The following is a 24,677-nucleotide window of genomic DNA, read 5'->3' on the forward strand; positions in this document are numbered from 1 at the left end:
GAAGATCTTGGGGGGTCATAATTATAATAATAATCTAATCATGGTGACGCGTCGGGGCAAGCGCCTAATGTTATCTGAAGTGGTCTTCCCGCTTAGCTGCGATAAGACTCAGGATGACGTGCAGATAACGCTGAGCTGCCCTGTCCCCGAGCCGCAAGCGGAGCAGAGGGGCCTCCGCAGCCCTGCCGCCCGCCCGCCGCTTTAAGCCGGGAAGCGGCAGCACCTGCTAATGCAAGTGTTTAATATTTGATGGGCTGGGATAAAGCAGGATCACCTTCGAATTGAATTGAGTGTCAGCCGAGAATCTATTACTGAAATTCGGGTGTGATTTGACAGCAAAGTAGACGATGTTATTCTTCACTAGTTACTGCAATCTTCTCCCCGACATCACTTAAATATTTTTTTCTTTGCTTGAGTAAACACACATTATCCTTCTTTTTTTCCCCCTTCCTTCCCTTTTTTCCTTTTTAGAGGGGAAAAAAACCCATCCAGCTCGCCTTCTCCAGGCTGATAGAGTAGATTGTTATTTCTTTATTTGTCCTATTAAATGGAATTTTTGATCGTTTAATCCGCCCTTTGTAAGTGATTTTAAAGTACTTGAAAGCCAGCCCGCCACTGCTCTCTGGCCCACTGCGCTCCAGCCGCGGCCCTGACCATGCTCAGCAGCTCCTCCAGCTGTGCACCGCCCACTGGCTGTTCCCCTTGCTGCCTGTGTCCCAGCTCTGCCCTGGCTCCAAGCCAGCGTCCTCTCCCCTGTCCTTGAGCCTCACGCTCAGCCCCCGATTTGTGGGTACAGCTGTGGCCTGGGGAAGGGTGGGAGGGTTGGCTGGGAAGTTGGGCTGTGGCTGGTACCTCTGTGGTCAAGGAAAGTGGCTTTGGAGGGGGCTGAGGTTGAAGTACACTGGCTCCTAGCCTCCCAGTGCCCAAGGGGCTGAGGCTTGGTTCCTGCAGCTGGGAAGGAAGGGTACTAGACCTCTGCCCAGCCCCTTGGTCCTGGCACAGCCTGTGTGTCCAGCCTCCTGTCTTCTGTTTTTGACCCCGTGCTGGATCCTCTTCCACTGGGAGGCAGTCTATAGTGGGATGGAGACCTCCTGGGCCCAGTGGTGGGCGGGGGCTCTGCAGTGCCTGCCTGACCATGGCTAGCAGTCACCTTAGTTCCACCAGTGGACTCACCATCCAACTTCTGGAAACTCACCCAAGCTTCATTCCCACTGACCACTGTCCCACACACTGTCACCTTCCTGCCACTGGGAGGACAGCCTGGTGTTTGGGGACTTCTAAGCTGAGGAGATGGGCAATGTTTGAAGAGTCAGCTAGCCTCGCAAGCCCACTGGTAGAAGCCTGGGACTTGCTAGTAGGCTGAACAGGAATTAAATCCCTGTTGGGCCACTTAATAGCATTCTAACCCTTATAAGTCTCTTCTTGGCCTCAGTTTCCTCATCTGTGACATCTGGTCATCGAGCCTGTAAGGGATGTAAGAGAAGGTGCTGTCCCTGGCCTGACGTGTGCCCTGCCCCCCCCCCACCATGGAGGTGGGTGGCGGCCAGGGGACAGAGGGGGACAATGGAGTGCCGGGGGCCTGAGCAGATCGATACCCCCAGCACTTCCTTCCCCAACCCCAGGAAAACAATTAAGTACAGATCGATGGGTGGCTGCTTTGAATATGCATAAGTGAGCACTTGACCTTCAGCAAGATCTGCTCCCCACCACACACACACACACACACACACACACACACACACACACACACACGCACACACACTCTTCACGTGGTCCCCTCACAGCTGCCTGAGTCGGCCAGGTGACCTTACCCCTCCTCAGCTGAGCCCCCATGTGGCACTCAGCTCCGCAGTCTGGCCTGCCTCCAGGTCAAAAGCAACTTGACCACAGGCAGGTAGTTGGCCCCCTCGTCTCTGGCTTCAGTTTTCCTGTCTGTGGAGTGAAGTCTGGATATGTTGGTCTCCAAGTCCCTTCCAACAGCAGTCTCTGTGACCAGTAATGCTGTGGGGAAGGGGCCCAGCAGAGGGCCAGAGACTCTGGAAAGGGGGGGCATGGGTTGAAGGGGATGCCCTATGAGAGGAGGGGTCCTGATCAGGAGAATCTTAGTAAATGGGAGCTCCAGAAAGGAGCCTGGTGAGGGGCACCCCGTGGGAGCCGGGGGCCTCTGATGGGGAGACGCCCAGGAGAAAGGGACCTGTGGAGAAGGAAGGGGTTTTCTGGAGGGGGCCCTGGTGGAAAGGGGACCCAGCAAGGGGACTCCCATGAAGTGGCATGATGAGAGTAAGCCCTTGCTGGGAAGACATGGGGGGCTGGGGGTGTTGGTGAGTGATGGGATTGGGTCAGGGGTCAGGACCTCTGGTAACCACTCTTGCCTCCTGTCTTCCAGGCTTACAGCTTCGCCATGGGCTGCTGGCCCAAGAATGGACTTCTAGACATGAACAAGGGCCTCAGCCTGCAACACATAGGCCGGCCCCACAGCGGCATTGGTCAGTCCCTCCACATATCCCCCTGGCAACTCGGTCCGTCCCCTGCCCACACGCCCCAGTTCCCTGGCACACAGAGGGGTTCCGTGGCTCATTCAGTGCTCCAGCAGGGTGCTCTCCATAGCTGGGGGGAGCAGGGAAGGGGGGTGGAGTGAGGGGAGAGTGGAATCTGACCATTGGAAAGGATCTCTCAAAACAACGTTCAAGAGGAGGCTGGGGTCTGGGCTTTGGGTGGGTCACAGGTGGCCTTGGATTCAGGCCAAGGGATCCTGCCCTTGGCCGCATCTCTGGTGGGTGATGTCCTCAGTGGGGTGGGCACATGTCAGCTTACCCACCCCCCGTGGAGCTAGAGAAGGCTGTTTAATATTGTTTCAAGTCTGTGGCCACTAAACTGGGCGATCAATGGGAGTTAAGGAGATGAATTATTTAAACCTCACCAGCTTTTAATTAGTCAGGGTCCTTCTGACCGATGGCTCTGTCCACAGGGTATTGAACTCCCCCGTAGGAGCAGCAGCCTCCATTGAGCGGTGCCTGGGTTGGGAGGAGCCACTTGGGGTACCAGATGGGGGTGCACCCTCAGGGGGGATTCCTGCATGGGAGGGGGCTGGTTCTAGGCATTGGAGGCTCTGCTAGCTTCTTACATATGTCATTGTGGATATGTGTCTGTGTGTGTGAATGGCACCTTCAGCTGCATGTCTCTGTGTGTTTGTCTAGGGGTTTATATGTGTCCATGTACGTGTATCTTTTTGAGGGATACGTGTATGTGTGTATGTGTCACAGTGTATCTATATACATTTTCCTGGGGGCATCTGTCTGTGTATGGAAGCAACCATCAGCCTGTATGTGTATCCATCAGAAAGTGTGTCTGTTCATTTCTGTGTATCTTATTTTGTGTGTGCATCTGCACACATGTGCATACAAATGCTTTCAAGCAGGGTACTTGACAGGCATAGGCTTTGTTCCAAGTGGGGAGGAGCAGGGGTGTCCCTGGGTGGTGCTACGACATTATCATAACCTGTGTACCTTTGGGAGGTATGAGGGGGAGGGGACTGGCAAGATAACACCAAAAGGGTCCAGTCACCTGCTACAGACTGGCCCCTAATCCTGTCCGCAGACATCACAGGTGCCTAGTGGGGCTGGGCATGCTGAGTGGATGTTCCTGTCCTCGGGGAGCTCACATCCTGGGAGGAGACAGAGACTGAACTGGGCAGTTGCCACCCAGGGTACTCAGGGTCGTGACAGAAACACCTGGGCTGCCCCAAGGGAGGTTTCCCCTGTCCTCAGTTGCCAAGTGGCTTCTACTTCTTCATTTACATTTCACTGACTTCAGGGACACCCCATATCATTCTTATTGGCCCCCAAGGCTCTCCTGGGGTCCAGGGGGAAAGAGAAAGTGGTCAACGGGCCTGGGGAATGGGGAGTACCCCACAACCACTGCTGTTCCCTCCCACAGGAGTTATTTCGTACAGCCTAGAGGAGACCCCAAACCTAGCAAGCTGATAGGCCTTGGAGGTCAGCAGGAAGTTTCCTAGAGAAGATGAGACTTGGGTCAGGGGATGCCTGAAGGATGAATAGGAGTTTGCTAGGTAGGCAGATGGGGGAAGGGTTTTCCACTTTGGGGAAACTGTGTACAAAAGCCCAAAGGCAGGAGGAAGCCTGACATGCTGAGAGGATAATTTTGGATGTCTGCAAGTAGTTTGCCATGACTGGAGTGGAACATTTGGGTTAGGAAGCAGCTAGAAATTAAACGGGGAACAAGCCAGCCTTGAATGCCAGGTTAGAGGGTGTGGCCTTTTGTGAGGTTTTGAGGAGACAGGAAGTTCATGAGTGAGATAAGGACAGGATCAGAGCTCAGATCCAGAATCAGTGAGGCAGTTGGTGCTGTACACACTAGTTCTAAGTAGGTGCTCAACAAATGCTATGGTAGATGAATGGACAGTTAGTGAGTGAGTGGATGAATCAGTGCAAGCGTGACGGGAAAGGGAGGGACCGGAGAACCAAGGCCACTGAGAAGACTTGCATTGGCCCAGGGAAGGAGGAGCTGCCAGAAACTGAGTCTGCCTGGTGGGAGGGGCTGGCAGGACTGGGTTAATGCACCCCACGCAGCCTTGAGTTGGGTGCCCTGCTTCTGTGTATCTGTCCTGGGGGTGTTTGTGAGAGGAAGGGGTTCCTTGTTCCCACTTTCTGCTGCCTCCTGGGACTCATTGATGTCGTTCTTGTTGGTTCACCCATGTTGACTCTGGGTTGGACCCCTGAAGTATTCCCTCTTTCTTCAGAGAAGAAGGTTTTTCCATCTGGGTGGGCCCCAGGGGACAGCCCAAGGCTATGGGTGACAATAAAGTCAGGGCTTTGGAGCCAGAAGCAGTTCAGGCCCTGTGACCTTAGACAAGGGCCAATGCTACCTGCCTCTCGGGGCTGTTGGGAAAGCTCAGCGAGGTCCCCTGTGTGAAGGGCCTGTGCAGTCTGCACACAGTGGCTGCTCAAGGAGCTGCCTCCTCTGTCGCTCTGCCCATGCCAGGGTCTCCCCAGGGCACTGGGGGCTCCTGGCACTTGGTCCTTGTATCTGTGAATGAAGAGGGCTGCCCTGCCAGCTCCTGGCTGGCTCTGAGGTGTGGGTGAGGGTGCTTGGAAGGGGGGGAGGATGCAGGGCATTAATTGGGCTGGGAGAGGCGGGGAGGGGAGGTGCGGGTTTTGAGCGGTGAGGTTAATGGCCCTCGCGCCAAAGAGACAGCTTTAATGAGCTTCAGCTGACGGTGCCCTGAGTTACTGTGCGTGCTAAAAGGGTCGCGCTGTAAGAGTTTGATGTGGACTGTTTCCCAGCCCTGGGGTCAGGGGTCAGCTCCTGTCACTGGCCATTCAGGCTGGTCCTCAGTGACATGGTGCTAATTAACTGTGTGAGGAGCTGCCAGCCCGAAGTGGGGAGTGGTATGTATCTTGCTGGGAGGTGAGGCAGCACTAGTGATGCTGGGTAAGGGCTCTGCAGATCCCACAGCCTGGCCCTCTCCAGGAGCTGCTGGCTTCTCCCACAATGCTGTGGGGGGCAGTGGCGGGGTGTGCAGATCACCGATGACCCGGGGCCCTGGAGGGATCTTCTGAGTCTCCTTCTAAGGTATGTGTGGCAGGGGAAGCCTGTGGGACCTACCTGGCGGGGACTCCTGCTGAGCATTGGGGTGGAGGAGGTGCTGACAGAGTAAGGGGGCAGGCGTGCTGGAGGCGTGGGCTGACGGGCAGGGCAGGGGCCTAGGCTGTGGAAGGGAGGGGCCCACTGGGATCGGTGCGCCCGGCTGAGCTGTTTGAGGAGGAGCCGTAGGGTGTTTGGATAGAGGAGTGATCTGGTCAGAGTTGGGTTCCAGTCAGCACCATCTGAGAGTATGTATAGGGAGGACTAGTGAGGAGAAATCGCAGAAGGGGAGGCCACGGGCGTCGGGGTGGGGGTGTTTGTAATAAGGCATGCGGGAGGTGGTGGTTAGTTCAGGGCCGGCAGTGGCCATGGGGAGGGAGGTGGTGGACGTCTGCCTTGCACCTACTGTGTGTCAGGAGCTGTGGTAGGTGCTGAACGTGCATTGGGAGATGACGGCCACAGGGCCCTGCCCCCACCCAGCTCACAGGTACAGTCGCCAGGATGGGGTGAGGGCTTGGCCCTGGGGACTGAGGAAGAGGTAGGGTTCCAGGATGGAGCTCCGGGCAGAGAGGGGGCTCGGAGGCTGTCCGAGTGGGCTCGTGGTGGGGGAGGGACGCCTCCTCCTGGGGGGCGGATTTGCCCTTGGGAGCCTGGTGGGCAGGTGGCGTGGAGCAGGTTGTAGGTGAGGGGACTGCACATTTGTAGGACTGCTGACTGGCTGGGTCGGCGGGCTCCGTCAGCGCTCTTGGCTCGGGCAGCTTCCGAGGCAGGGCGGCCTCCAGAGGGCACTGCTGAGTGGGCCTTCTTTCATTTCAGCAAGTGGTCAGCACGGCACTCACATTATCTGGGGCGCTAATTTAATTTTCACACTCTCATGAAGGCAGGCATTATCGTTCCCATTTTACAGATTGGGAGGCTCAGGCTTAGTTAAGTGACTTGCTTGAGGTCACACAGGCAGTTGAAGGGAGGAGCCAGGGTTCAAACCCAGGTCCACCTGAGCACAAAGCCTGTGTTCTCACCACCGTGCTGAGCCAGGAGCACCTTTTTGGTCTTGGGCTTTGTGCTGCCAACAGAGATGGTGAGGAAGAAAACAAGCTCACGTTCTCCCTTTCCCTCAGTGTCGTGTAAAACACACAGGTCTTGACAGTCTTCGGTAGCAGCAGCTGAGGAAGAAAGGGGCGGGGGCATCTCCACCCTTCACCCTGCTACAGTCGCCCTTGGAGCCGGGGCCCTAACACTTGGCTTCCGGCCTCCTCCTGACCCCGACAGTTAGTTCTGCACTGTGATTTCTGTTGGCGCTCCACCTTGTGGCCCAGGAAAATCCTGCCCGTATTCCAGGGGCCCCCTCCTCTGGGGATCTTGCCTGGCCCTCCCACTGTGAGCACGCAGAATACATCCCGGGACCCCAGTTATAGGTGATGATCAGGCCCTACGGACTTGACCTCTCTAAGAGCGGGGCCTGGGCCTCCTTCCCTTCTTTCTTTTTGGAAGTCTGCACGGGAAATGTCAGATTTCCCCTGTTGTTGGGACACAGAGGCCCCACAGACTGCTGGTGTCACAGGCGGGGAGAACAGTCGGAACCTTCCCTGGTGCCCAGCTGGGTGGTCTTGCCCTGGCCGCTTACCCTCTCTGCTCAGGGACTGGGGGTCCCAAAGGCTCCAGGTGAGACGGGATGGCCCGACACCAGGTGGGCTCTCTCAGAAGCTTGCTGCCCAGCACAGTTTGGCAAGAGAGCGGGCCGGCAGGTGGCAGGTGGGGCCTGGCCCTGGGGGGCAGTGCTGGCCTGTGGGCTCCCCTGAAGGAGTGGGGTGTCTATCAGAGTCCAGTCAGAGCACATTAGCTCTGTGACACGGATCTCATTAGCGCCCGTGAGAGGTGTCACTGCAGGAGAATCGTCGGTTCAGGGAGATGCTTGTACCAAAAGGAAGAAAGGACAGTGACAGCCTTTTCTCTGCCGCCTCCGCTGCCGCGCTCCCTGGGCTGCCCGCCCTCCTCCTCGTGGGGGGGTGGGGTGCTGGCTAATGAGCTCGTCTGCAGTACAGCTCTGCCTTTCCCTCCTTGAAGTTCCCCGGTCCCTCTGAAGACCTCGGCCCGGGATTAGCACACACCAAACGCCAGCCCCCCTCTTGCCCAGCAGGGAGTTCCTTCTGATCACCTGCTCCTGCTGCTGTGGGCGAGGGAAAGAGGTGGGGTGAAGACAGAGCCACTGGGGGGCACCCTTGGAAGGCTCAAGCCCCTCTGCCTCCCTTGACAGAGTGACCATGCCCACCTCTCTGCAGTGGGCTCTTCCTTCCCAGAATTCCCATCTTCTCCTCCCCTCCCCTCCCCCATGACATCTCCTGCCCAGGCAGCGTCCCCATCCCTGTGGTGAACCCTCCTCCCAAGGGGAGAATGTGGGGACTCTGGCCAGGGGTCCAGCAGGTAGGATGTGGACCCGATCTGACCTTGGGCTTCCTGGCTGAGCTAGGGGTCTTCAGAATCAGCCAGAGCCCAGGCTGGGCTTTGGATGACCTGAGGGTGGTGAAGAGTTGATATGAGGCTTCTGCAGTCATGATAACCCTGTCCCGGAGAGGCAGACGGGTGCCTCACCCCCTCCCCTCTGCTTTGGCCATATTCAGGGCTGGGAGGGGAGGAGTCAGCACAGCTGCCTTATGAGGAGGCGTCAGAGACAGCTGGAGTGTGCTTGTTTCCCCAGCACTACCACTCCCCTACACCACCTCCCGCCCCGTCCAGTTCTTTCTAGTGTGTCCCAGAGAAAGTGAGGAGCCAGGGGATGGCCAGCCACAAGGAGGGTTAAGTCTCCAGGCATTGACAGGGCCTCCACTGGCCTGCCTGCAATAGTGCTCAGGGCTGCTCACGCCTTCCCCCCTGAGCTGGCACCCTTGGAGTCCAGGGACATCTGAGGAACTGGTCCTTGCCAGATACCAGGCTCTAGTCTTCAGGAGCAACTACAGATGGAAAAATGGATGGACGGATGGATGAGTGTAGTGACAGATAGATGGAGGAGGTTCTGGTGTATGTCTGTGTGTGTTCTGTGTGTGTGAGATGCGCTGGGAAGTACAATCTTTGTTTCCCTACCTTCCTAGCCCCAGGCCTGGCTTGGCCTCCCCTTGTCTCTCTCTGTATCTCCTGTCAAACCATCGCAGACGTAAATGACAAAGAAATCAGAAAGACAGATCAATGCTGGCCAAATTAGCACTTGCAGATAGACTGTGCGGGGATGTCAGCGCCCTGACCCCTGGTGATCTTGCAGCCTCCGCTGCTGATATTATGCAAATTGCATCCATCTGGCAGGACCTGCGTGCTGGCTGCTCCTACTCAGAGGAGTAATGGGCTGGGGGTGGGCAGGAGTGTTGGAGCAAGAGTTGGAGTGAGTGTGTGCGTGTGTGTGCATGTGTGAGCATGTGCTTGAGCGTGTGCGAGGGCGTGCGGTGCCCACCAAGCACTGGGCGGGGATGGAGTGATTGACAGGGCAGATAAGGGGCTGCATTGGATTCCTTTGGGCTGGGGGATTAGGAGCAGCCACAGATGGGAGATAACCGGACTTCATTTCAGTTTATTTTCCTCCTTATCCCCTCTCCCCACCTTCGCTCCCCGAAAAGCACAGTCTCTGTAGTTTGTGTTTTCATCAATATTTGCAAGTCATTACCACTGGTTTAAGGTGAGAGACAATGTCAGGGCCCAGACCAGGCCAGCCCTTCCCCCAATCCTGTACAGGTCTGGTACCTTGAGAATTAATACCTAGAGCAGTCCAGTCAGCCTTCACTCCACTGGTGTTCACAGCATCCCCTCCTTCCAAGCCCACTGTACTCAAGGGACGATCCATACCTCATGGACCAGCCCTACTAACTTACCTTATCTGACCTCAAGCCACCTGACAGTCCTTAAGCTGGGCCCCTGCCCCTCCCACCTGAAACTGCTGTGTGACATTCCTGCCCCCAAGCTTTGGTTCCAGCATTGGTGCTTCTGCCCCTGGTATCAGCTGGGTCCCCTGGGAGCTGCTCTTTTTTTCTGCAGGGCTCTGGACCCTTCTTCACAGCTCCTTCTGTCCCTGACACTATTGACCCAGCTGGACGAAGCGAGGCCTGTGGCCTGTGGAGAAGGGAATTTGTTTGGTCTGGTCTGAATCCGCCATCCACACCTGTATCCTTCCACAAGATTTGCTGAGTGCCAGATGTAGTACAGAGGACTTTATGTCTGTAATCTCATTGAATTCCCAAACCCTGTGAGATTGGCGCTGTCACCTCTCCTGTATATAAGGAAACTGAGGCTCAGGAAGGTTGTCATGCACCCAAGGCAGCAGGGCAAGGAAGCGGGAGAGCTAGAATTTAAACACACATCTCTCTAGGGTCAGAGCTCTTAACCACCAAGCTCTCCTGCCACACTGCCATGCCACCAGCCGCAGACACTCACACATCGCCACGCCTGGATCTGTTTAAGGGAACCGCCCTTGCACAGTAGGCAGACAAGTTCCTTCAGCTCCTAGCCTCTGAACACAGACCCCGACCCAGACCAGAACCCCTGCCGGGCTGAAACAGCTGAACCAGCCCGAAGCGGGCAGGATTCAAATGCATCTTGCCCTCAGGAACTGTGTGTCTGAGACAGTTGGGCTGTATCAAGAAGGACACACAGAGGACAGAATGCACCCAGCGGCTGAGCCAGCCCAGGGATATGTCACAGCACGTGGCATCCAGGACCCTGCAGCTCAGGGAGAGGTGCTGAGCCGCTCAGGCCAGCCAGCTGTGGCTGAGGGAATAGCTGTCCCAGGAGCCCCGCCAAAACTGGGTCCCCGCTGTACCCTCCCACCAGGCAAGGTTGGGAGCTGGGAGTGCTGGGGACATGTCCGGGGACATGTGTGCAAGGGGAGCTTGTCCTAATGAGGAGAACATGGCTGCTAGTTAGGCGAGGGGCGGGCGGGGAGCCGCAGAGCTGATTGAAGGCAGGGGCAGGGGTCAGACAATTAGGCCCAGATCCGGCCGTTTGATGTGAGTTCTGAGGCCTCAAAGCCTCCCTTCAGCCCGCTCCCTCCACTCCCTCCTCTCCCTCCTCTTTCCTTTCTTCTTCTGCCCAAAGGCAGGAGGGATGGAAACGCTTACTCTCACTGTTACTATTATTAAACTCTGCAGCAGGCCAGCCAGACCCCAGGACTCCTGCCCACAGGGGGCACCCCAGGCCCCCAGGAGGCTCCTTGGGCCCCAGGGGGGCATCTGGCCGGAAGCCAAGGCCAGCCCGAGGACAGGACGAGATGAGCCCTAGGGCAGGGTAACCCTGCTTGCTTCTCTTGCTTCTGAGGGAGTGAATAAGGTCGCCCAGTGGGGATTTGGTCCTGGAGCTGCCGGGGCCACATCCCAGGCCCGCTTAGACCATCACCTCCAGCAGCTGCCTGGTTCTTTCATATTCTGCCCTGGGGGTTTGGGGGTTAGGGCATGGATCATTCACACTCACAGCCCGTCACACAAATCTTTGTCTGCAGCAGTCACAGCAAAACCTTGCCCCGCAAGATAAAGATACATAGGGCCACATGGCTCCACAGTGCTGTCACAGTCGTACACCAGAGCAGGTCCCCACCCCCCATATGAGGGCCACACGTACCATCACAGGGTCCTTTCACCCACAGGGTCTTGCACAAAAGCCCTGACTGTCTCTGGTGGCAGGGCTCTGGGAGCTAAGCCCCTCCCCTGGGGTAGCTGGGAACCGCAGCCCAACCTGGTATCTAGGGTGGGTGGGTACCCTTCCAGTCCCCCATCCTAGGTAATAAGCCTTGAGAGCTGGTACTGACCAGAGAGTGGGAGGAAGCCAGATTGGGGCGGGGGTGGGGGGGCAGTGGGTAGAGGGAGGGTGGGAGCAGAGATAAATGTTAGCTCATTTCTTCCGTAATTAGTTACTCCCTCATCCCCGCGTTGTAATTGTGAACAAGCTGTAATGTTTAATTAGTCTGTAAATGAAACCCCAATTTCATAATGGCCTGGCTGACAGGGCTAAGTGAGCAGGGGGGGAAGCAGAGGGGAGGTAATCGGGAGGGCCTGCGGGGGGGGGGGGTGGGCAGCAGGCTCATGGGCTCACCTCCTCTCCTCTTCAGCCCCAGCCTGGCCTCTGTCAGGGGAGGCTCTGTGACTGATCCAGTCCTTGCCCTCCTGCCTTTAACATCCTCTCCACTGGCCCTTCTTACCAGAGAAAGGAGAGGGAAGGGAAGGGTCCTGGCATCCTCCTTCCTCCCTCCCTCCCTCCCCTTCAATTCTCTGGTTGGGATACCACAGTCACAGCCCAAAGTAGATGCTTCTGGTTGGAGAAGCTGACTCTGGGGGGCCCAGGCCCTGTGACCCCAGCAAGGATGATCCTTCCTCCCTAGGTCCAACCTTCCCCCTCCCCAAGTCATCCTACTAAGAGACCCTTGCTTGCTTGCCCCTGGACTTCAGGATCTGGCCCTACACCTCAAGGAGCCAGTGATTGGCACAGGACTGGCTCCTCCCTCTGCAGTCCGACTGCTAAACGTTATCAGCATCCGCGCGCTAGGCCGGCACCCCAGGCCAGACGTTACTCTCGGTAGTTATCTCCGCAGACTGCGATGAACCGGAGCTGCCGCAGGGGGGAGCCCCCGGCCCCATCGCAGCCTCATCGGCCTCTGCCTGTCTCCGCGACAGCATCCTCGCCGTCTGCACGCGCCCCCGCCCCGCCTGCTGCAGCCATAAATCTCAATTTACGAGGGCGGCTCTGGTGGGGGAGGGAGGCAGCGCCGCTAATGACGGCTCCTCAGCCGGATTTTTCATGTTGCACAGTCATAAATTTTTAAGAACAGCATGGGCAGCACGTTAGCGAGTTATCGAGGCTGCCTCCACGCTGGCTGCCTAGTTCCAAGAGAACAGAGACCCGGTAGGGCAGAGGAGGCATTTAGGGCAGGGGTGGGGCCCGGCAGTCAGGCTAGCCTGAAAGCAGGGGTAAGGCTGGGCCAAGCAGGCAGGCTAGCCCGAGCCTTCTCACAGGGCGGGGCAGTGCTGCCAGAGCAGCTCCCAGCCAAGGACAGGCGCACGGGCGCGATCAGGCATGCGGGCACACAGACCATGGTTGGGAGGCGCTGAAGGATGCCTCTGCTCCAGGACTTGACACCATGATGGACGGAGAGCCTGGAGACACATGGATTTTCAAAGTGGCCACTTTGAATAGAATTACACACCCCGATCATGTGCCCAATGAGGTCTCTGCCGTGGCAGAGCTACACTTGGTTCATAAACAAGGTGCCTTTTAGGATTGTCCTCAAGAACTAGGGTCCCTGGAGTCACCAAGGGAGATCCTTGGGGAAGAGACCCCACAGAGGGGTTAGATCTATGGATATGCGGGATCCTGGAGCCAGGCTGACCTCATCCTGGTTACGGCCCATCACTTCAGGTTGTGTGGTCCTGGGTGAGTCATTCACCATCCAGGGCCTCTGTTTCTTCCTCTTTAAAATGGGGCTGATGATGGCTCCTACTTCTCAGGCTTACTGTGAGGCTTACCATGAAAGTACTGTAACACCCTGCGAACAGGTTAGCTCGTTCTAACCTCGTCTATTTAGATCTCTGGGGAAGGATCTCCCCAGAGAGAGATTCGCTCTTGTGCGGTCATTCATTCAGCAGGTGTTTGCTGGCATCTTGTGGGTGCCCCATCCAGTGCTGGGTTTTCAGAGGTGAGGCAGGTTCCTTCCTGGGGGGTGATGTGAGCATTGTGGCCGAGGCCGTTCAGTGTCCCCAGCCCTGGCCTGTCACGGGCACACCTAAGCCTCAGGGTGCTAAGGCCCACACTGGCCCCCTCAGAAGCCTCCAGGCCAGATGCTCGCCTGAGTTTCCTGATCTGTGCAGTTGAAGGTTCATAATCTTGACTGCCACTCCGGTGTCACAGGCGCAAGGTCAGGCAATTGTATGTCACTCAGGTCGGCAGAGGTGGTGTGAGTGTGTGCTTGTGTCCGGGTGTTCAGGAGGACTCTGTGCTAATCCGCCGGGACAGATGCTGGTCATTCAGGGAGAAGAGTGCTCCTTTCTCAAGCCTCTCTCCTCGTGCCCCGTGCGCGGCAGCACAATGCCCTCCCTCATTTTCTGGAACCTGCCATGCCTTCGCTCACCTCAGGGCCTTCCCACGTGGCTTTATTTTCCTTGGGAGCCCCCATTCCCACGCTTGGCCTAATCAAGTCCCGCTCCTCCTGCAGAGCACAGCTCAGTTTGCTTTTCAAGGAAGCTTCCCCGACTCGTAGCCTTGGTCAGTGCCCCTCCTCTGTGCACTCCCCCTTTGGAGCATCCCGTCACAGTCCTCATTAAGAAGTTGTTTAATGCCTCTCTCCCCCACTAGATTGTAAGTTCCCTGAGGGCAGGAATTTATGTCTGTTTCGTTCAGCTTGTATCCCCAAAGCATATCATAGTGTCTGACTCTTGGGGATAGATAGTAAAATGTGTTGATTTGAATTGAGTTAAATTGAGCTGAGGTGGCCCGGCCCACCCCTGGGTGCCAGGGCAGGGGGAGGGGGCTAGGGAAGTGCCTGGAGCTGAGGTGGTTCCCATTAGTCCTCATGATTAATTCACAGCCACACTGTGATGGAGTGGGCTTGTCCCCAGTCAGCGCCTCCGCTGGGGCCCACCTGTTAGCGACAAACAAACAAAGGGGATAAATAATGCATTGGGAGCTGAGCCAGGCAAGGCAGCGGTATTGAAATTAATAGGGATTAGCTGAGCAGCTTGAGGATGAAATATTTACCAGGTGGGACTGGGCTTAGGGAGGGCAGCCCCCCTCCCAGAGTCCCCAGGCATCGCCAGGCCCTTTTCCAGGGCATCATTGGCGGGGTGTACGGAGCCCCAGCACCACAGCTTCCGCCCCCAGATGTCTTGGTTCAGGACAGGCTGGCCAGGTCACTTGAGAGCTCAGGTCCCAGCCAGTCTCCTGGCACAGCAGGTCCTGAGGAAATGAAGGTACTAGGAAGGAGTGGAGGTGGGGAAGGGGCCGAAGCCACTGGCACGTTGGAATCTAAGGAAGGACCGTGACTGATTTTCAGGGCCTGGGCCTGTCTGGGCTTCAGGTGGCAAATGTCAGGGCTGGAGTAGGCTCACCTGTGATCTTGTCCCTCCACCCTTCCCTCTTTCTTTTCCTCCAGTCCTTCCTTCCCTACACTTAATACATATTTACTGAGGGCCTCTGTTGAGGTAACCTTAGTGCCCCCAAAGGGTTTGTGGTCCAACAGGGAGTGACAGAGGCAGTCACATGGAGGAACATGGGTGCTGTGGGAACACACAGAAGGGGTTCCTAACGCCTACATGGGGGCGCAGGTAAGGCACCTCAGGAAACCACAGCAAGCCTCCATCCCTCAGGATAGACGAGGGGGCACTCCAGTGGGGGAGGAGCTTCCCAGGCAGAAGGAAGAGCACGTGAAAAAACCCACGAGGGAGAAGAGGCAGAACTCCGCGGTCCAACAGGAGAGTGGGAAAGATGAGGCCCGAGGGGGACACCTGGGCAGATCCCCAGGACTTAATGTAGAAGTTTGGATGCTATCCTGAGAGCAGTGAGGCACCGTTGGAAGTGGTGATGATGGTTGTTGTTTTAATTATTAACTCTTAAACTTTTTACTTGGAACTCATTTTACATTTGCAGAAGGCTTTCTTACCCATCTTTACCTAGTGTTAACATCTTACCCAATCATAGTACAACTATCAGCACCAGGCCACTAACATTGGTATTACTTTACTGTTAACTAAACGAAAGGCCTCACTTCAGTTTCACCAGCATTTCTACTGATGTCCTTTTTCAGTTCCAGGATCATTGAAGGGGTTTAAGACAGGCAGTGAAATGACCAGATTTGTGGCTTAGAAGGACGCTATAGAGGAGATTGGCTGGGGCACTGATGTCACCTGGATGAGGGAGGGTGGTGCCCTGGACCAGGATGGTGGTAGTAGGAATACAGGTTTAGAAACTATGGGAAAATATATGGTAATTAAAGCTTAGCGGTGGATAAGTTTGCCCAGGGAGAGTGCAGACAGTAAAAAGGGAAGAATTCCAACGACCACTCTTAGCAACACCCACCTCTTAGGGGTAGTCAGGAGAAAAGGCAGGCGCAGACAGGGGAGCTGGAGGAGGGTAGTGGAGAAAAGGTGGTGTCACTGAAACCGAGGGAAGAGTTTCAAGGCATGAGTCGGTCCACTGGGTTGATCTAAACCTGAAAAGCTTCCATTGGACTTCAGCCCCATGAGGCCATAAGGATTGTTAGAGAAAGCAGTTTGGTAAGGCGCTGCTGGGGGAAATCAGATCACAGGGTGGGAGAGGAGGAAATGAGACCTTTGGCTACGAAAGGGAGGAAAGATGGGGTCTTAGCCACATGGGAAGAGGGAAAAGGAATTAAAGGGAGCTTGTTTTTAAAGATGGGAGAGATTTAATATATTTACATGTTTACGTGAAGGAACCAGTGCAGAAGAAGCAACTGAAGCTATATCAGAGAGAAAGGGGGTTACTCACAAAGTAAGACCCTTGAAAAGGCAGTCGGGTCAGACTCCAGAAACCAGGTGGAGTGGGGGGATGGGCTTCAGAAGTGACATCAGGACAGTTCCTCTCGTGTATCAGGATGAAAGGCGAGGACTGGCACAGGTGCAGGGGTGTGGCTTCTGTGTTTCCTGTGAAGTAGAAGATGAGGTTGTGTGGGTGACAGGGTCAGGGCGATGTTGGGGGTAGGGAGTTTGAGAGTTGTGGAAAGTAGAGAAAGTTGGAAATTGAACTAGCAAGAAAGGGAGAGAGAGCATGCACACTGATCAGGCACATAGGAAATGGGGCAGTTTTATACACCCAGCTGAGGTTGATGACTATGATTTTATGAGTTGCCTGAATCTGTAAGGTTTCAGTTTTCTCTTATCACACTCAGCCCAGATGTAAGCATAGAGAAGGCAGTGTTTGGGTTTTTCCAGGCAAGGGTGATGGGAGAAAAGGGGAGCAAGAGAGTTGAGACGATTGGCAAGAAAGGACTAAGATGATGGACCATGGAATCCAAGCTCCAAAGCGAGGTGTATCAGTTATGTTGCTAGGACAGAAACTGCTTGGTATGTACCCAATAGCCATTGACCTTCTTCCTCACTAAACAGAGACCCTGGATAATTAGGGGCAGCAGGGGGTACCCAGTTAAAAGACTACTTTTCTTTTTTAGTTTCTCATACAGCTGGATATGGTTATGTCTCTGAGTTCTGGCTAGTGAGATAAAAGGAAAAGTGTGTGGGTCCTCCAGGAACAATACTGAAAGGGAAATGACTTAGCTGGAAAGTACATTATTCTTGCTTTTTCCTTCTTCCTCTTTCCTAAAATGTGGACGTGATGGTTGGAGCTTCAGCAGCCATTTTGGACCATAAGATAACCTGGAAATTGGAAACGACATGCTAAGAAGGGCAGGGGAGAAAGAAGCCTTGAGTCTCATGATTTTGTGTTGCCGTGGGACTTTGAAAAAGTCAACTTAAATTGCAAGTCAGAGACATAAAAATCCTTTCTCTGTAAAGTTGTATTTTCTTCCCTCTGTTTTCACCTGGGTTCCCACCTAAACTTGACTCTTTTAGCCTTTATGGTAACATGGCCTGTGTCCTGAGATACAGCAGGAGACAATTTGAGAAAATTTTTGTTTGTTTGTTTTATAAATTTGTTTATTTTTGGCTGCGTTGGGTCTTTGTTGCTGCGTGCAGGCTTTCTCTAGTTGCGGCGAGCGGGGGCTACTCTTCATTGAGGTGCACAGGCTTTTCATTGTGGTGGCTTCTCTTTTTGTGGTGCACGGGCTCTAGGCACGCAGGCTTCAGTAGTTGTGGCATGCGGGCTCAGTAGTTGTGGTGCATGGGCTTAGTTGCTCCACGGCATGTGGGATCTTCCGGACCAGGGCTCGAACCCGTGTCCCCTGTGTTGGCAGGCGGATTCTTAACCACTGCACCACCAGGGAAGCCCTGAGCAAATGTTTTAAGAGAGCATACCAAGGGTTACCAGCTTCCTAGCCTGAAATAGCGTCCTCATTGCCCTTTGCCTCCCTTCATTTGTTTTGTCATTCTCTTTCCTGCCTTTACATTCTGTATGTTAGTAAGCTTTTGGCTACAAGAAAAAGAAAACCCAATTTAAATCTTAAATAATAAGAGGGTTTATTCCCTCACCAAAGAGCTAAGGTGATCCTAGGGTTGGTTAATTCAGCATCTCAGCAATGTCATCAAGGACCCAGATTTTTTTCCATTGTTCTGTTCTTTTATCTTCAGCATGTTCTTCACAGGCTAAGTCCCCTCAAGGTTGGAATATGGCTTCTGCAGTCCCAGACATTATGTGCAGACATGAAAACATCCAGCAGAATATACAGGACTATTTTCCCCTCATGGTTCTCTTCGTGAGAGTGAAGAAATTTTCCTTGAAGGTCTTTCAGCAAACTTACCGTCATATCCCAGTAGCCAGAACACTTGGCCACTCCTAAACCCATGGCTGGCAAGGGGGTAGGGTCCCCACAAATGGCTCAGACCATGGAGGTTTCCCTTGGTCAGGGAGGGAGGAGTGGGCTCTGCCAGCTTCGCAGAAGGGGAGTGGCTGTTGGGTAAGCAGTCAAAAGTGGACGGGGAAAAAGGTGAACACAGGAGAGGGATGTATCTGGAGATATTAGGGATGTAAACAGTTTCGAGGTTCCAGTGAGATGAAAGAAAAAGCATATTATCACCAGTAACTGGGAATATTTGAATTTAACATTTCAAAGGGAGAACAGTGGAGGATGTTAGCAAGGTGGAGTGTGTGACTGTGGAAATGGGTGAAAATAAGGTATAATGGAAATGGTTGTTAGTGCTGAGGTCGAAGAACAAGAGGCTGGCGGCAAGTTTCTCAAATGACAGGATGTAGAGGCTGTGACAGGCAGGGCTCTCGGGAAGGAGGTGACCGTGGTCTGGATTGATAGCACATGCTCACAGGAAAGGCCTCAGATATGCTGCTGGCACATGGGTCTGGAGCCAGGTCACAGGTGCCTGGGGCATACACACAAGTAGCCTAACCTCTCCCTATCCCTGTGTCTCCATTTTGGAAAGAATCTGCCCTGATTGGTCAGGCCAGTCTGGAAGGGTGTGAAGCCCTGTCACCTTCCTGTTGGAACCACTCAAGGACCCCCAGAAGACAGTCCCACAGGAGACCCCTAGGGACAGGGTCAGGTGGGAGCTCGGTTGGGGCAGAAGTGGCTGCCAGGGACGGCAGAGGCGCTCAGCTGTTCTCAGTAGCCACCTCTTCCCCTGTCCCCTCCCAGGCCAGGTCCCCTTCACTTTGCCTTAGGTTATCAGGCACTTTTATCTGTGGCGTCCAGAGCCAAGAGGAGGGCGAGGCTTCTTGGCCCCTCTACCTGGATGGGGCCTTGGCTGGGGATGAGTGAGGGGAGGCGGGCACCCGTTGTAATGGCCAGAGCAGCCGCCCTGTTACTACGGCGTATTTCACTTTTAATTCTGACATATAATGTAATGATCTTTTTTAAGGCCCGATGATATTATCTGCCTGACTAGATTATTGAGTCTTCATCATCTCCAGATAAATTTATGGCCAGGACGAGGCTCAGGATTTATCATCAGTCAATAGAGCTCGATACTCTAACAAGGCGTGTAATAAGATATACATATTTAATGATCCAAGGGGAGGAGCGCTAATGGGAACCCAGAGTGAGTGGTCCACGGGCCGGGGCTCTGCCCTAGGGCTGCCATAGCTGGAGGGGCATGGATGTGGTCTTTGCCCCGTGGTCCCCAACTCTGGTCGTTCTCAGGACTGCCTCGGTCTCCTCCTCCTCAAGCCCCTGAGGAAGAAGCACTAGGGACAGTGTCAGAGCTGGGGCCCAGAGGGCATACACGCGCCCCACTGGGAACTCCTCTCCCTGCTCCCGGGCCTTGGAGGGGTTGGGGTGTCCTTAGACCTGTACGTCCAGGCCCCTGAGCATGAGGGTGGGCCCACAAAGGGAGGGAGTGCCGGGGCTATGTGCCCAGCCCGCGCTGATGGTGACGGATGGTTTTTCATTACAGCCTCTCAGGTCCTGCCCGCGCCCTGTGTGGAAATTCTATTTATTCCCTAATTTGTAAAAATTCCCTCTTTATCTGATCCCAATCAGGGCGGGGTAATTGGCTCTCTGGGGCAGCGGCTGGGGTCCTTGATGAAGAGCTATGTGGATGTACCCAGCCCGGCCCCCGCCCAGCCCGCCACCAGGGCCCACAATTAATAATGATTTGCAAATGGCAGACAAGCAATAACACAGAAAGATGTGGCATCCACGCTGCCTCTTCATTTCCTCCCCTCGCAGATATAAATGGCCACAGAACAAAAACCCAGCACTATAAATTCTGGAATTAGTTATTCACTGGGATAAATGGGGCCTGGAGCCACCAGCCCCTCTCCCGCCACCCTTCTTGCCTACTTTCCCCAGTCCGAGTCTGTCCCCAGGTGTGTTCCTGAGCCTGGCCCCTGGCTCTTCTGCGTCTTTGGCTCCCAGCTCAGTTCCCCAGCTTCCTCTTAGACCCTTCTCCACCACTCTAGCTGCCCCTTCCTGTGTGGCCCAGAATTGGGAGTAGACACGGGTCTGTAGCTTCCTCAGCCTCCGCCTCTTCTCACTGACCTCTCTGGCTGCCCAGTCTGGCTCCTGTCCCCACTCCGCACTGGGGTTTAAATGAAGTTGATATGTCCTGCCAGGCCTGGGAGTCTGGACCTGGGTTAGTCTTGGGTGTATGGGACCTGTCCAGTCATTTGCCTGGCCAGGTTTGAGTTGGGCTCCTGGTGGCCAGATGTCCTGTTAAGTGATGCTGTGCTTACTGGTCAGGCTGTTGTGGGCTGTTGGCACAGGCGTTTCTGGGCACTGTGCCCTCTCGGCCAGGCGCATCCTCTCCCCGCCCCCCAAGTGGCTGTGAGCTGGCGGGTAATGGGCGTGTAATGGCCTCATTTCCATGCCCGGCCTCCAGAAGCGGCGGTAAGTGTTTGATTGCCTTAATTTCTAAACACATCATTATCCCAGCTTTACCAGCGCTTAATAAACACTTTATGAGGATTTTTTTAAAAACATCTTCGGTCCGCATACTTCTCCGAAGTGATAAACTCTAATTAAGTCTAATATTTAAAAATATGGTAATGGTGAGTTGTTTGAATAAGTGGACTGCATTTCTGTAATTTCATTATTACGTAAAACACGCTAATTATTTGGAGCGCGCTTATTACGGAGAGAGAAATCGCCTGCTAATCAAGATGAAATTGCCTTTTCCCCTTATTGTGGAACCACCGTCATCCTTCACCATCAGCCCTGTGGCACCTCCAGGCACCTCGGTGGGGTGGAGGGGGGATGCGGGGAGGGGCTGGAAGAAGGGGTCACTTTGGAGTTGAGGCTATAACGACCTGTCTGGGGGGAGGGGGAGGGAGCCGTGGGAGCCGTGTCAGTGGGGAGAAGGGAATCTATGTCTGGAGGGTGTGTCGGGTGGGCCAAGGTCACCCTGTCTGGAGGCCCAGGGGACTCTGTGGGCCACATCTGGGACAAGGAGCAGGGGTTGGGGGATATCAGGGTATTTCTGTTAGAATAACAATATTATTATTGGATATTATTGGAATAACGACACCAATACTACTACTAATAACTAACCCAGCCACTGTTTTAAGCACTTCACAAATAAAAACTCATTTCATCTTTTTAACAACCCTTTGAGAGAAGTAGTTGCTATAATTATCATTATTATTCCCATTTTAAAGGAGAAGAATCCAAAAACAGAGGTTAAATAAAGTACAGTAATTTGCTCAAGTTCACACAGTTACTAAGTGATGGAGGTTGGATTCGAACCCAGAATCTAAGGATATATAGGGGCCCTCTGCTGGTTTAGTCCTAAATTCCCTGCCTTGGCTTCCTTTCTTCTGAGTTCCTATTTGCTGTTGTGCCCTGAATTGCACCCAGCCATGGCCTGAGATGCTGGCCCCCAGCACCGAGTTGCCGATTTAGCAATAAAAATATAGGAACATCAGTTAAATTAGAATTTAAACAGATAAACAGCAAATAATTTTTTTAGCATAAGTGTGTCCCATGTGGGGCTGGGGACATATTTGATCCGGCAGTCCCACTGACACTTGGCGCTCAGGCACGCTGCTGCCAAGGTGTCCTGACAGACAGAAAGAGGTGGAAACAAGATGAGGTTCTAGAATGTTGACACGCGCCAGGTTCTTGCTCTCTTTTCCTTGTCATGGTTCCTGCTCCTTGTGCTGTTCTCTCCACCCATCTTTGCTCCGTGGGCTCCGGCCCCGTTCCTCACCAGCACCTGGAGATCACTCATAAGGTGTGTTGCCAAGCTGAGCTTTTTAGGCAGGAGGCCTCAGGTTGTGTCTAAGGCTTCCTTTAGGGCACACTGCCTCACAGCCCTGTAAGGTCAGCGGCTTGTCACCCTGCTGCTCCAGGTGTCCTCTCAATCTGGTTTGCCTCTTTGATCACTTCACGTTCATTCTCTTTCCTGGCTCCCACAGATCCATGTGTGGGGATGGTATATAAGACAGAGGCATCGTTTCAAAAGCATGGGGCAGGTGTGGACAGTTTGATCAATGGCGACAGGACAACTGGCTACCCACTAGGGGAAAAATAAAGTTAGATCTTCTACTTCTCACCACATACAAAAGTAAATTCCAGACAGATTAAAAAATTAAATACAAAAAGTATCCAAAGAAAATACATGCTAGTTTTCTAATAACACTGGGATAAAGAAGTCCTGTTTAAGCAAGATACAAAGCCCAGAAGCCATAAAAGAAATGCCTGATAAGTTTAGCTGTCTCATAGACGTCTCAAGACTTAATACATCCGAAGGTACGTTCATCACTGCCCCAAACCTGCACCTTCTCTGGTTTGCCTCATCTCGGTGAGTGGCACTCAGATCCTAGACGCATCCCTCCTCCAGCCCTCCCAGTCCCCTCACTAAGTCTTGCTCATTCTATTTCCTAAAAATCTCTTGCCTCCATCTGCTTCTCCACATCACCAGTATATCTCCACCTCCATTTCCACCGCCACTGGCCTAGTTCTGGGCTACCATTTCTGGCCTGGACCAGAAATACATAGTAGAGTCTGCTAGTTGCTGTCTCTGCCTTCCGCGTTAACACCTGTAATCCTTGAAAGATAATTCTGAAACACAAATCGGGTCCTGTCATGCTCCTCCTCAAACACATAAGTCTCCCCATCATTCCCAGAACAGTGAAATTATAAGCTCCTTAGTCTGGCATTCGGGGCTCTGCAGAGTTTCTTCTAGATGGCCACTGCTGACCTCGCCACCTTCATCTCGCCGCTCCCCTGCCTCTTATTCTTCATCATCCCCCACCTGCTCAACTTAAATTTGTGGGGCACACTCCACATTTCCCCTCCAGAAATGTGCCTGTGCTGTTCCGTATGCTGAGAACACCTCCCCACGTCAACCCCAACTTGCTGGCCGGCCCTCTCTGCATGTTTAACTTCGTCCTCCCAGGAACCCTTTCCTGAACCTTGGACTGAACAAAGTGCCCTTTTTTGTGCCTCCTTCTCTCATAGCACTGCTCACACTGCACCACTTATAGATGCAGTCTCTGAGCTCTTCGAGGGCAGGGAGCTGCAGAGTCTGCAGCCCTGTGGCCCAGCATGGCCCTGCGCAGCCGGCACACAGAAGGTGTCAGTGTGTATTTGCTGAATGAATGAGTGCATGAATAGATGGCCTTCCAAGAGCTTCCTTGGGTCCCTTCCCTCCTGAGGGTGGCCCTGGCCCAGGCTCTGCATCCTGTCCTCTACCGTTCAACTCCCAGACAAGTGCAGCCAACTGGAGCGTGTCAGCCTCAGGTGGTTGCCCTGTGTGTGTTCTTGCCGGCTGTCCTAAGCGATCTGAGCCACCCTTCCACTAGCAGCTGTTTTGCCGAGCAGATATTTGACTACCCTTGGAGCCAGCCAGCAAGCTCATCCTTTGTTAGGTGCTGGCCCCCACTCACCTCTCTGAGGGGTTTATGCAGCCGACCCCTGCATTACAGCCTTGGCAATATAAAAACATGAAAAATTAATTCCAACATTAAAAATATTAATGCCCCCCAAAAGAAGAGGGCAATCTTGTCACGAGTTGATGTTCCTGCAGGAACATAAAAACAGGTTAGTCTTCTAGAATTTGGAGGTGAGGAAGACCTACTCTTGGAGGCCTCCATTGTGGGCACGAGGCTTCCTGCCCCCGACCTCAGAACAGCCTCAGGCTGGCCTCAGTAGCTCAATGACGTGCCACAAGGTGGGGCTGCTGACCCAGATGGCCCCAGAGCTTCGAGCAGAGGACTTTCTGGGAGGCTCACCCGGTGCTCTCTCTGAACTTACGGTCTATTAAAAGCTCAGATTTGTCTCTGTGCTGATCAGTGGGTTGCACTGACTCTTAGGTTGGCTTTCAGGGCTGTCTTCCCCAGTCTGGGTCTCTCTTCATTGTGGTGGGCCAGTTGCAACAAGTTAAGACTCCAGAATCCCCAGTGGACAGGGTCAGTAGTCAGTTTGTGGCGCGAGTGACAAGTGGTTTCACCAAGTGTGCTGCTGGCCCCTGTGTAATCTGTGCCACAGATTGTACAGTATACACCTTCTCACCATTGGGTCATCCAGAAAACTAGCATCCTTGCCTTCCCTTCAAGAAGAGAGGAGGTATTCCACACACAGCATGTGCAGACATGTGGGTGTATCACCCGTTCAGTCCTCCCAGTAACACTGAGGTAGTATCTGTTGTCACCCCTAGTGAACCTGAAGTTTGGAGAAACTCGGCACTTGCCGCAGGGCACACAGCCAGTGGGCGAAGTTAAAACTACAAACAGGTCTGACTCCAAAACCCACTTTGTCATTTTCAGAAAACATAAGTGGTTCCTTGAGGTTGGAATCCGGGCGTTGGGAGTAGAGAGTGACGGGGGTGAGACCAGAGATAGCAGGGATCTGTTTTTGCAGGGCCTTTAACTTTAAGTCATAATAAGGAATGTGTAGACTTGAAAGTAAGGGCAGGGGAGCCACTGAAGGGATTTAAAGAGAAAAGAACGTGATCAGATCTGTGTGAGAAAGATCATTTTGGCTGTAAGAGAATGGATTAAAGGGAAAAGAAAGAGGACCAGCTGCTGTTGTAAGA

General features: G+C 53.9%; 1 protein-coding gene across 10 annotated transcripts in view; it reads left to right on the forward strand.

The window, feature by feature from the left end:
* The window catches only part of ERI3 (ERI1 exoribonuclease family member 3), a 129,847-nt gene that overhangs the window by 101,390 nt on the left and 3,780 nt on the right, over positions 1-24,677 (forward strand). For 9 of the 10 annotated variants that reach the window (XR_004529236.2, XM_073790795.1, XM_073790783.1 and 6 more), the window contains one exon: positions 2,387-2,486. The exons of the other annotated variant lie outside the window; for it this stretch is intronic. Coding sequence is in view for 8 of the 9 variants with exons in the window: in XM_073790795.1 (XP_073646896.1) it covers positions 2,387-2,486 (100 nt within the window). In the remaining variant the exon portion in view is untranslated. Of the gene's footprint in view, positions 1-2,386; positions 2,487-24,677 lie in introns of those variants that run through there. 10 annotated transcript variants of the gene reach the window in all.

This window comes from Tursiops truncatus, chromosome 1 (genome assembly GCF_011762595.2).
Source record: "Tursiops truncatus isolate mTurTru1 chromosome 1, mTurTru1.mat.Y, whole genome shotgun sequence".
NCBI classification, from domain to species: Eukaryota; Metazoa; Chordata; class Mammalia; order Artiodactyla; family Delphinidae; genus Tursiops; species Tursiops truncatus.